The 13,221-nt window shown below is 41.0% G+C and overlaps 1 protein-coding gene across 12 annotated transcripts in view; it reads left to right on the forward strand.

The window, feature by feature from the left end:
• P2RY2 (purinergic receptor P2Y2) overlaps window positions 1-13,221 on the forward strand; it is a 60,237-nt gene that overhangs the window by 23,029 nt on the left and 23,987 nt on the right. For 5 of the 12 annotated variants that reach the window (XM_074216807.1, XM_074216810.1, XM_074216808.1 and 2 more), the window contains exons 2-3: window positions 218-326; window positions 3,432-3,472. The exons of 2 other annotated variants lie outside the window; for them this stretch is intronic. In XM_074216807.1, the coding sequence (XP_074072908.1) occupies window positions 3,432-3,472 (41 nt within the window). In that variant the 5' untranslated portion in view covers window positions 218-326. Of the gene's footprint in view, window positions 1-217; window positions 327-3,431; window positions 3,473-8,752; window positions 8,870-13,221 lie in introns of all 12 variants that reach the window. 5 more of the 12 variants (XM_074216814.1, XM_074216813.1, XM_074216812.1 and 2 more) reach the window with 4 other exon arrangements.

Below are 13,221 nucleotides of genomic sequence, written 5' to 3' on the forward strand. Positions count from 1 at the left end.
TGTGAGAGTTGATGGTTAAATTTTCAGTGTTAGCATTTATTCCTCATTAATCAGCTTCAAATCAGGACTTGATTTATTATTTTGTGGATAGACTCTCGAAAATGTTAACGATTCAGATTAAACTTAAAAATATGTGTTCATGCATCACCCCCTCCCCTAAGGGAACCTGATTGTTAAATATTTACCAGCCTATTTCTCTGTCTTGCTCTATAAATAGACTTGAACTCAGCAAGAAAGCAAGAAGGATTGGGGAGAGACACCATCCCTGAACTGGAGGCCTGCTGACTATGGGCTAATTAAGAACTGACTTTATATGATGTTTAAAGGTTTGCAAAGTACTTTACATTTGTTCTCTCATTTGAGTTTCGAAATACCATTGCTCCTCCCTGTCAGCACTGGATCATAGAATCATAGATTTAGAGCTAGAAGGGATATTATTATGATAATTATTATTACCATTGCTGTTGGTATTAGTAGTGTTAGCTCTGTGACCTTGGTCAAGTCCCTTTCCATCACTGAGTTTCCTTAATAAGGAAAGTGTCTGCCCTGCCCTAGATGGCTAAAGAGGAGAATTATGAAAGTGTTCTATAAAGGGTGAGCCTAATAGAACAATAACAATTACTAGTGGTGGTGTTATTTGCCTGTAATGATGTTCTCTTCTGTTGCTTCATCATGACTGGGAGTTTCCCTTGGACCCTCAGAGCTATAAACCCTATCTGGGCTTATTAGTGCAGACTCCAAGGAAGATTCCATAAGATGCTGTTAGTCTAGGCAATCTATTAAGAATCGATTTTAAGGGGCAGCTAGGTGGCACAGTGGATAGTGCACTGGCCCTGGAGTCAGGAGGACCTGAGTTCAAATCTGGCCTCAGACATTTAATAATTACCTGGCTGTGTGACCTTGGGCAAATCACTTAACCACATTGCCTTGTTAAAAAAAAAAAGATTTTAAATGTAAATTCTGACACTTGGAGTATCCTCAGCATTTAATCCTTGTTGGTTGATTTGGATGGAGAAAGGAATGTGAGAAACCCTAAAACAGCTGGAGACAATGAAGGGAAGCATGACAAGTTGAGATTCAGTATGCAGTTCCAGAACTTCAGACAAAGACTTTCTGAACTGAATATTTAATTTGTCCTCCCCATGCCTTTGCCTGGATCAACCCTCCCTTCTCATTTCTAACATTTGTAATTCCTAGATCCCTTCCAGGCTCAGCTCAGGTACTCTCATCTCCAAAATACCTTTCCCGATTCCCTAAGCTCATAGTATATTAAACAATAACTAGGATTTATATGCTACTTTTAGGGTTACAAAGTGTCTTACATATATCATCATGATTATTTTCACAACTCTGTGAAGAAGGAACTATTATTATCTTCAGTGATCAATGATAAATATGAGGCTGAAAGGTATTAGATGACTTGCCCAGGGTCACATAGAAGTGACTGAGCAGAGACATTTGAAGTGGTTCTTCTTGACTCTGAGTCCTTGACTCAGGGACCTCAACTATGTAGTCTAATCCCTTCACTTTACAGCTAAGGAACCTGAGGCCCAGGGAGGTTAAGTGACTTTCCCAAGATCTCACAGGTAGATTTGGGACAAATTCTCTTGAGTTTAGTTCACCTCTCCTATTCCTATTCCTCCTACTTTTCCAGTTATCTGTTGTGCTTACTTTGTACAAACTACATGCAGACAACTGTGTATAAACAAGCTACACATGGGTTTAATTAAAGATAATCAGCAGAGGAAAAGCACTAAAATAAGGGGGTTAGAAGGTGGGGTTACAGTGGGTGTCAGATAAATATTTGTTGGATTAAACTGATTTAATTTATATGAAGAAAGTAAGGAAACTTTATTGAATTGCTCCCAGTGGTTTTGACAACCAAAAAAGAGAACTCAGCTTTAGACTTAGTACTTGAAAGAGTTCTGCCATACTCTTCCCAATTCAGAGCAGCTCCAAAATTGTTTTCAGGGGCAGGCCAGATAGTTTACTTAGGGAGGCTATTGACAGACTAGGGCACATCTGACAGATGGGGAGGAGCCTGGGGAACATCAGAGGGTTGGTGGCCCCAGCCTGGGAAGTTTAGCCTAGGGAAGAGCAAGGACCTGGGAGAATGATTGTTTGGCTTTGAATATCTAAAGAAGGGCTGTCCTGGGAAGGAGAGAACAGACCTGTTTTGCTTGGCCCTGGAGACAAGAATGAGGAACAAAGCAGAGAAGGAGCAGAGAGCCAGTTGGAGGCTCAATATAAGGAAAAAGACTTTCTAAAAATTCTATCTCATAGAGAGTGAGTTGCCTGAGAGCAGGAGGAGGGGAGTGAATTCCTATCACTGCTAGTCTTCTAGCAGATGGTTGGATGACTGACCACTTGTTGGAAATCTTCTAGAGGGGATTCTTATTCAGGTATGAACCACAGATCTGTCCTTTGAGGTCCCTTGACTCTTTGAGAGTCTGTGTGATTCTCTTTGTTAGAAAGTTCTTGGGTTGAGTCAAAATTTGGGCCTCCCTTGTGACTTCCTTGTTCTGGCCCCAGAGTCACATTATATTTGGCCTCTAGATAACTCTGGAAGCCTTGAATGGCAGTGACTTTATAGCATTCCTTCTTTCCTCCTCCTCAAATCATAAATGAGTCTAGAGTCAGGAAGACCTGGATTTGTTTGGATTTTTTTTTGTTATTTAGTATTTCTTCATTCATTCATTCATTTTTTTTTTCTAGGCAATGGAATTAAGTGACTTGCCCAAGGTCACAGCTAGGGAATTATTAAATGACTGAGGTTGGATTTGAACTCAGGACACATGCTCTATCCACTGTACCACCTAATTGCACTGAAGACCTGAATTTGAATCCTGCCTCAGACATATGCTGGTTGTACACCGGGGCAAGTCATTTACCCTTTCTCTGCTTCAGTTTCTTTATGTACCCCTTCATTTAAATTCAACTCACTTTTATGTCATGGCATCGCCTCCCTGATGTCATGGTCTTCTTTGAGAAGACTGAGAATGAGGAAGATAAGGAAACCGAGAGAATGAAGGACAATCATCATTACCATCAAAAAAAAAAAGATGAACAGTGGACTGAATGACTTCTGAGATTCCTTCCAGCTCTAAATCTATGATACTCTGGTTCTCCACGTTGGACTCAACATTCCCTGCTCTTGTTTCTCCAGTGATGTGATTCCTGCCCAATCCCTAAAAATAGCTCTCATATCTATAGTTTCAAAGTTTATGTGATTTCCCCACAATCTTGTGACATATTGGGTAGTGTGAGGTTTATTACTGTCCATGATAGATAGATAAGGAAGAGAACTAGGAAAGCCAAAGATTTTGTATATCAGTAACACAGTAGTGATTGGAACTCGTTATAAGACTAGAAGATTGGAGTCAGAAGGGACCTTAGAGATGAACCCAACAACTTGTCTCCCCATTTTTCAGATGAGGAAATTGAGATCCAAAGAGGACTTTCATGTTGTCATGTAAGTAAATAATGGAGCCCTGATTAGAATCCAATTTCTGACTTCAAATCCAGTGTTCCTTCCACTACAGCCTCTAGCTCTTGTGTGTGATCTCATGGGTGTAGGAAACGCCTTGCACCAATTCAGCTTGGTACTTTCTTTGACACTTCTAATCCCACTAAGAGGTTTAGAGATCTATGTAGAGTCACATAGCCAGTATAAGTCAGAAGTGAGTCAGAAACCAGGTCTTCCTGACTCCAAGGCCAGCTCTGTCAAATCAGTTGATATACTCCTTGCTTGGTATGATTTAATGCCTATGGACTCCTTCCTGCCCTGCTCCTCCCTTTTCTTCCCTTAGAAGACTATTTTCCCCCCAATTACATGTACATTGATTTTTGTAAAATTTTCTCCCTCCCTTTCCTATTCCTCCCCAAGAGCAATTTGATATAGGTTATAATGTACAATCATATTAAACATTTTTCCATATTAGTCACTCTGTAAAAGAAGAATCAGAACAAAAGAGAAAAATCACTAAAAGGAAAAAAACAAAAAAAATTTTTTTAAGTGATTACCTTTGATTACTCTATTGCTGTGAAGACCTAAAGTCTGTCATAGTTGATCATTATACAATGTTGCTATTACTGTTCACAATGTTCTGGTTCTGCTCACTTCATTCAGCATCAATTCATGTAAGCCTTTCCAGGTTTTTCTAAAATCCTCCTGCTCATTTCTTTTCTTTTCTTTTTTTTGCAAGGCAAACGGGGTTAAGTGGCTTGCCCAAGGCCACACAGCTAGGTAATTATTAAGTGTCTGAGACAGGATTTGAACCCAGGTACTCCTGACTCCAGGGCCAGTGCTTTATCCACTGTGCCACCTAGCCACCCCCTCCTGCTCATTTCTTATAGAAAAAGAATATTTCATTACATTCATATACCACAATTTGTTCAGCCATTCCCCAATTGATGGCATCCTCTCAATTTCCAATTCTTTGCCACCACAAAAAGACTTTCTATCCCAATGTGCCTGAAATTTCAACCTCTCATTCAGCACAATTCTGTTCTCATACCTTCTTGAGTCAGGTTTCTCCATCCTGATTGACAAGGCTTGGCACATTCCTGAGCTAGTTGATGCCAGTCTCCACTTGCAGTCCAGGTCAGTGGGCTGTGGCCAGTGTATCAGCCGACTGCCCTAAATTCTCTGGGGCCCAGGTGGGGAGCAGCCCCACCCCTTGTTTCTGAACCTGGAAGTTTTGGAGTGGAAAGACCACTCAGGCAGGGGCCAGGTGGGCTGTATGGGGTAATAGGAGAAACCCTTGGAGACCTGGAGTCAATTTCAGCCCTGCTACTGCCATTCTGGACTTTATTTCTAATAGAATCTGTATAGCCTAGGTCTGCCTAAATTAGAGAGACAATGTGATGGATGGGATAGAGCCCTGACCTTGAGATCTCTTGTTAGCCAGGTGACCAATCCATCAACATTAAAGCAAAAAGGATTTCTAAAGCTACTGCTATGTGCCAGACTTTGGAGAGACATGTCAAAAGTGAACTAGTCCTCACCACATGGACCTAACAATCTTACCTGGGGAGATCTGTGCATGTATTAAGTAGTTTCAGACTAGTTGCAAAATGAATACAAAATCATTTGGGAACAGAAGATCCTAGGAGATGGTGAGAGAGGGTGTCAGGTCAAAAAAGACTTCATGTAGAAGGTGATCCTTGATTGAGTATTAAAGGATACCAGGAAACATCCATGCAGGGTTTATAGAGGCTAGGAACAGCCTGTGAAAGAAACCAAATGAGTTCTTCAATAAGGTTCTATAGAGCAGACCCTCACGAGTCAGTATGCAGCCACTGGGATCCCTAGGTTTGAATTCTATTTGAGTTTGATACTACTGCTATAGGGTGTTTGGAGAGGCAGTAATATATAAAAGATTATAAAGTTGGGAGTAGGCCAAGTTACAAAGGGCTTTGAATGCCAAGCAGAGGAATTGGTATTTGATCCTAGAGATAAGAGGGAACCACTTGAATTTTTTGAGTAGAGGAATGATATGACTGGATCAGTTGCTTGAGGAAAAAAAATCATTAGCAGCTGCAAGGAGGATGGATTGAAATAGGGAGAGTTGAGGAAGGGAAACTAATTTGAAGATCACTGCAACACTCTAGATCCGGATGGGAATTCTGTTTCCGCCAAGGACCATTTGGATGTTTATAACATCATTTGTAGGCTATACAAAATTATCAACTTAAAAATTAGCCTGCTGTTTTTGGTCAAACTTTTAGTTAATCATACCCCCCCCCCCCACCAAATTTCCTAGATTTGATGAATTTTGTGCCCCACCTGCAGTTGTCCTGGCAACACCCGACCAAAAGGTCGTGTGATCTTACAGCCAGCAGGTCAGACATTCCCTTCCCCTGATCCTAGATGAAAGGAGGGCCTGAAACAAGGGGGTGGCTTTTTGAGTGAAGTCAAAGCCTCCCAACCTCAATTTTTTTCATCTGTAAATTAGGAATTATAATTAATGCCTGAGGAGGTTGTTTGGAGCTTCTTTTTAAATTTGTTTAAGAGAACATAAGCTCCCTGAGGGTAGAGATTATTTTAATTTCCCCCCCCCCCCCCCCCCCCCCCCGTTTCCTTAGAGGGTGGCTAGCATAAGGTATTGTGCATAGATAGTGATCATTAGGTGTTTTTTGGATTGTATTGTTACTCCTGTCTCAAAAAGCTTCAGCCTGAACCTGGAGTTAAATGTCCTGGGTTCAAACCCCAGTTTTGCCACTGACTACCTTGGTGGGCTCGGACATGTCATTAAATCACTCTGGGCCTCAGTTTCCTCATTTGTAAAATGAGAAGACTAAACATTTGAACTTTAAGTTTTCATGTTTCTATAATCTGATTCATCTATTATTTTGATCATATTTCCTATTTTTGGTTTTCCTTTCTTATACTCTGAGAATTTGAATAACTTATCCCCTAGGCCTGGAATGTATCCCTTCTTTTATCTTTGCTTCAGAATTTTTATTTTCCTCTGAGGAGCAGCCAGGGTGCCACCTTGTCTTTGAAGCCATTCCTAATGCTCCATCTTCAATCACTTTAAATCACAATGTATTTCTGTGCATGTTGAATTCCTCAGTGGGACATAAACTCTAGGAGAGCAAAGTTTGTTATGTTTTTGTAGCCTTAGGACTTAGCATGATGCCTAGAACTCAGTGAGCAGTTAACTTTTGTTGCATTAATTTGCCAAATTCTATATTTCGAGGAAGCTACCAACTCTTACAATCTCCACTCTTACATCCCTTCCAACTTCAATTTTCTATGCCTTTGTCTCTACAAGTTTCTCTAAAAGGAGCCTTAACTTCTTCATGGATAAAATGAGGATTGGAATGCTTGCTTTTGTCTGCCCTTGTAGATTACTCCTTTTTTATTTTATTTTATTATGTTTAAAAAATGTTTATCCTTCCCACCCCGTTACACAGTTTTAACTTTCATTTAAAAAATTTCTGAGTTCTAAATCTTTTCTCTCCCTCCCTCACCCCATGACAGTAAGCAATTTTTTATAGGTTATACGTGTTCAATGATGTAAAACATTTCCATATTAGTCATGTTATAGAAAAAAAACAAAGACCAAAAAGGGAGGGGGAGAGAGAGAGAGAGAGAGAGAGAGAGAGAGAGAGAGAGAGAGAAGGTCTGCTTTGATCTACATTCAGATTACATCAATTCTTTTTCTGGAAGGGGATATATTTTTCATCATAAGTCCTTCAGAATTATCTTGAATCACTGCATTGTTGAAAATAGCTAAGTCATTCACAGTTGATCATCCTACAATATTGCTGTTTCTATCTGGTTCTGATCACTTCTCTTTGTCTCAGTTCATATAAGTCTTCTTGGGTTTTACTGAAACTTTCCTGCTTGTCATTTCTCACAGCACAATAGTTTTCCATCCTTTTCCAATGATTTTAACAACAAATGAAATAATGGATATGAATAAGTGCTAGGGGAAATTTAGACAGGGATGTAAATTAGTGCTAGACCTGGTGAAGTCTTTGAGTTATGGAGAGCTAGCTATTGTTCTTTTGCATGCAGGCACACATACATATGAATGCATATGCACTTATATGTAAATATATGTGCACATACATACACATATATGACATACACACAGCCTTATAAACATACACACACACACACACACACACACACATAAATATTCTTTGAGTTTAGTTAGAGTGGGCTGGGCTGGTTTTGGTTCTTTGTGTAAGTGGGAAAATCTGGGAGAATCCCCCGGAGGTGGGAAGACTTGGTAAAGACTATAACAATCATGGGCTAGGCCTTGGGCTCAGATGGAGTCCATGAGGCTGGAGGGGGTGAGGGATATTGGAATTTGGAAGTAGAAAATGAGATCAGGACTTGGGGTAGGGCAGCAAAGAGGGAGGAGTCAGAGACAATCCTGAGGGTCTGAATCTTCGGTCAGGAAGGTCAGTGAGGCTAGGGACAGAGAAGCAGAACCAGCCAGTAAAGGAACAGGTTTACAGAGGAAAGATAAAGAGCTGGACCCCACCCTAAGGGCAAAAGTGGAAAGTTTGTTAAACCAAGACAAAAAAAGACCTATGGGAGATAGAGACAAAGTAAGTGCTTATTCATTCTTGGGAAATGCCTTGGCAAATTGTGATACTAAAATGAAATGGAATATTACTGTGCTCTAAGAAAGGACAAATATGGTAAATATAGAGTTAAGTGACTTGTCCAGGGTCACAGTTTGTAAAGGTTGGAGATCAGATTTGAACTCAGGAAGAAGAGTCTTCCTGATTCTCCTGTGCTATCTAGCTGCCCTAAAGGGAGATAAAAGGTCATATAGAAACTATATCATTAAAAAAAAATTTTTTTTAAAGAAAAAAAATGTAAGTTTTTTCTAGCTCCCAATCAATGATCTGGTTCTATTAACTCTGACTTCCCAAGGAGAATTCGATTTTTAGCCTAGCAATTCAATTTCCTTTTAGGCCCATGCTGGACTCCCCTTATTCCCAACAGACCATTTCTGTTATCCCTGGCAGCCCATTAAATTTGAGCTCCAGCACCTTCCTTCCATTAGTTCAGCCACCTAATATTTCCATTAGCTCCATTGCCTAATTGCCTAGGAAACCTCTCATCTAATTTCCATTAGGCTTGCTGCACAGTTCCTTTTAACTATGCCCCCCCCCCCCCACACCTTCCCCCTTGAATATCCACTGATTTTCCAGAAGTTAATCCTTCAAGGCTTGCCCCCAGATTTCCATTAACTCATTTTTCTCATTGTCTGATTTTATCCAGATCAATGGACACCGGGTGAGGGCATTTCACTAACCCAGGAGAGAGGCTGTCCTGCCAGAAGATCCAAAGATTTTGGAGCCCAAAGTCACTGGAGCTTTTGCTCAGTTCTTCTCACTGGTTAGTTATTCTTGTCCTCTCAGGATAGGCCTCTCCAGACCCCAGACCTTGGGCCCTGGCTGGGATAGAACCCATCAGCTCCTCCAGAGCTGAGAATAGGAGGCCTGTGAGGGTAGAGAGCCTAAGGACAATTCTATGCAGGGGTGAGAGAACTGGGATAACCAAAGAGGAGAGAGGAGGAAAGGAAGAATTTCCATCCCCTGTCTATGTTTGATCCTGGGAACAAAGACTTAGGGAATCTTGGATCACCATATTTAAATATGGCTTTTGGAAAAGAGATTAAACGTGTAGTTAATAGGAAATAGAATTGACAGCTATTTGACAGATGGGGAAACTGAGGCTCAGAAAGATTAAATGGTTGGATGAGGTTATACAGATTGGAAGAAGAAAAGCTGGTATTTCAACCCAGGTCTCCTCTGATTCCAGGAGAAACTAAAGAGGGAGTTTTTAGCTTAGTATAAGAAACAACTGGGGCAGCTAGTTGGCACTGAAGTCGGGAGAACTTGAGTTCAAATTTGACCTCAAATACAAGCTGTGTGATGTTGGGCAAGTCACTTAACCCAATTGCTTCTCCCCTCCCCTCCCCCCTTCCAAGAAACAGCTTCCTAACAAAATTGCCCTAAAGAGGAATAAGCTATTTTGGGAAGTCATGGGTTTCTAATCATGGGAAGCTTTAAAGCAGAGACTAAAGGATTGCTTGTTGGGGGATATAGAAGTCTGCAAGCCTTGGGGGGGGGGGGGTGGGAGGTGGCCCAGGTTGACCTGGGCTTTTGAGGACCTCCAGGAAAAAGTGCTGCCCTTTCCCCAGATAGCACCCTGGGGCACAACCTCACTTAGCCCACTCTAGTTAAGTCTAGTAAACCTTCCCCACCAGGGGCAGAAGACTCCTCCTGCCATCATTATTGCTGGCCTCTCTGAAGCAGAGAACAGATTAAGATCAGGTCTCTCTCTTAGAAAATAGTTTGTTCACATAAAGGTTGGACTGAGTTTAAATTCTCTTCCAACCCTGAGATTCTGTTACTGTGCCTGAGACTGAGGCTTGGCCATTGCCCCACATGCCCCTACTTCCCTGCCACCCACTGCACCACCATCTGTTCCCTGGTCAGTGCCAGGCCTCCTACTGCCCCCTGATCTGGGCCTGGAGCCCAGGGGCCAAGGCTGGGCAAGGAGAGGGGGCTAGGCTGATGAAAGTGGAGAATGAGATTAGAGAAAGGAGTGAGGGAAGCAGTGTTGGCAAAATGTCTGTAGGAGGCATGAGACGTGAGATCAGATCCTGTCTCTGCCATTTATTATTTTAAAAACAAATTCTTAAAGGTAGGGACTTTGTATGATTCATTTTTATTTTCCCATAATATCCTATGATGGATTTGAGATCCAGCTATAACACTTACTAGTTGGTACAGTGGATAGAGTGCTGGGACTGGAGTCAGGAGGATTCATCTTCCTGAGTACAAATCTGGTCTTAGATACTTAATAGTTGTGTGACCCTGGACAAGTCACTTAATCCTGTTTGCCTCAGTTTCCTCACCTGTAAAGTGAGCTGGAAAAGAAATGACAAATCACTCCATTATCTTTGTTAAGAAAATCCCATACAGGGTTAACTCGGTCAGATGCATCTAAACAACAAGAAGCCTTCATTAAGACTATTGATTTATAAGGAAGCTGCTGCCTTCCTACCATACAGTAGACCTTATCCTCGGAGAGTTCCCAATGTGAGAGACACAGGAGAAGCAGACCCAGGGCCTGCCTTCGATTAAGGGGGCACATGAAGGAAGAATAAGGAGCAAAGCCCAGTGGGGAACTCTTTACCAAGCACAGTGATCTGACAGATGCGCATACCTACAAGATTAGGATGTGCTAAATTTAGGAGACCCACAAAATTGAAGTGTGGATATTGTGCAAAGAAGTCTAGGATTAGGGGTGGAGTTGAGTTGAGCCTCAGTAATAATTTTAGTTTAGTTTGGTCCTATTAAGTCTGAAGTGGATAATGCAAAGATAATTATACCTGTCTGAGAGAAGAGAAAACTTTAGTCTACTGTGACCTAAAAGGATGAATGACATTTTTATGGACAGCAACTGAAGAGGAGGGTATGGAGTGGGGAGGGAAATCTGGACAAAGGTGTGAACCAAATTTGGAGTGGGGAAGGGGGGAGGATCCCAGGAATGTGCAGGGGAAGCCTGAATTGTCTGGTTTGACTGGAATGTGACAGAATAACACCAATTTAGAGTGGCTCTAAAGTGCCCCATGAAAGAATACCTTGTTCATATGCCTCGAAGAGCTATTTTGCTAAGGTTTAGGGGAAAGCTCTGAGAAGGGGGAATCCTAAAATCAAAGATTTAAACTAAAAGGGATCATAATGGGTCATCTTGAACTTGGAATGCCCTCTTTCCTCATCCTTGCCTCTGAGAATCCCTAGCACAAGGGGCCATTCTTGACTCTCTGCTGCTTCCTTCTGCTCCTTCCTCCACCCTTCCACTCCCATCTATGTCTCTAGCATCCATATTATATTTACCTGTCTGTTTACCTGCTGTTTCTCCCAAAGAATGTAAGATAGTTGAAGTCAGAGAACACTCCATCTTTCTATTTGGGTCACCTAGCAATCACAGTGATTGGCCCATATTAGTAATTTAATAAATGATTATTGATTGGGGTTTTTTTTGAAAATTTTATTTTTTTCCCAGTTACATATAAAGATAGTTTTCAATAATCATTTTTGGGAAGGTTTGAGTTTCACATTTCTTTCCCTTTCTCCCTTTCTTTCCCCACTTCCCTGATAGAGAGCAATCTAAGATAGATTATACATGTATAACAATGGTAAACATATATCCATATTAACCATGTGATTGAACTATCAAATCAAAAACATAAGAGGGAAAAACCCATAATATATAAAACAAATTTAAAAAAATTGAAAATAGTATGCTTTGGTCTACATTCAGTCTCCATAGTTCCTTCTCTGGATGGGGATGATATTTTCCATCACAAGTCCTTTAGAATTATTGTACTGCTGAGATGAGCAAGTTCATCTTAATTAATCACATTGATTGGGTTTGGAAGAATACTTTTAGAGGTTTCTGAGAAGGCCCTAAGTCTTGGTGCTTCCTTGGATCTATCTTCACCAAATGTCAAACAAAGTACACTGATTTAGTTTAGAGGCAACTTAAAATTTCTTGCTAATCCTCTCATTTTATTTTTCTTTAATTTTTTAAAATTTGCACTTAAAAAGATATGGTTTCTCTCTCATCACATTCAACTGAGATCAATGTATACTATGGAAACAATGTAAAGACTAACCAGACTGCCTTCTGTGGGGGTGGGGGGAGGAAGCAAGATTAGGAGAAAAATTGTAAAACTCAAAATAAATAAAATCTTTCTTTAAAAAAATGTACTTAGGGGTGGCTAGGTGGTGCAGTGGATAGAGCGCTGGAGTCAGGAGTACCTGAGTTCAAATTGGACCTTAGACACTTAATAATTACCTAGTTGTGTGGCCTTGGGCAAGCCACTTAACCCCATTGCCTTGCAAAAACCTAAAAAAAAAAAAAAGTCCTTAAACCATATGCATGGAACAAAAAAAGAGGACTGTAGTAAACAAAACTAAATTTATTAGGCCCAGCTTGCTTTTCTGCTAAGATATAATAAATCTAACACCTAAATTTCATTATTTTCCTGCTTGTTTCTGATTCTCTCTGATTTTCTTTCTATTTGCTTCTGTGCCTTATCATAGAGTTATAGTCAGAGATAGGACTACCAACTAGTCTGGACCCAAGGCTTTTTCAATCATTAGTCTAGTTGTGGAAGCTCTGAGTGGCTTCAGGATGGTCCCTGGGTGACTCTCACTCCTGGTGCCTTTCCTGTCTTTGTAGGGAACAGGGGACTTTGGAGACAGGGCTGGGTTCTGGCTTCTTAGAATGCCAGTGGAGTAACCAAAAGTAGCAGCCGCCCATCAAGCAGGGGGACCTGTTTTTCTGGTTTCCAACCAATTCCCTGAAGCCCTGGTCAGGACTTGGGTATTCATGAGGGGAGAGGCCTGAACAGGCCCCTGAACGTCAGCAACCAAACCTAGCCTGGTGGGCAGATAAGGGAGAGAGGGCTGGATTTCTAGATCTGATCCCTGGCTGAGAATCTCACAGACCAGCAGGCTGTGTGATATCTTCTCTGGGAGGACTTCGGTTCCAGGCTTGGCTGAAATTCCTTAGCCCCAGATGGAGCCCTTCAAAATCATTAGTCAAAAGAAGATTTTATAATGAATTAAATAACGAGAGAATTTTATAGTGATGATGATAATAATAATAATGAAGGTAATACGGTCATGGAATTAATGATAGCTAACATTCGTAAAATGCTTTAAAAT

The sequence above is a fragment of the Macrotis lagotis genome, chromosome 1, assembly GCF_037893015.1.
Source record: "Macrotis lagotis isolate mMagLag1 chromosome 1, bilby.v1.9.chrom.fasta, whole genome shotgun sequence".
In the NCBI taxonomy this organism is placed as follows: Eukaryota; Metazoa; Chordata; class Mammalia; order Peramelemorphia; family Peramelidae; genus Macrotis; species Macrotis lagotis.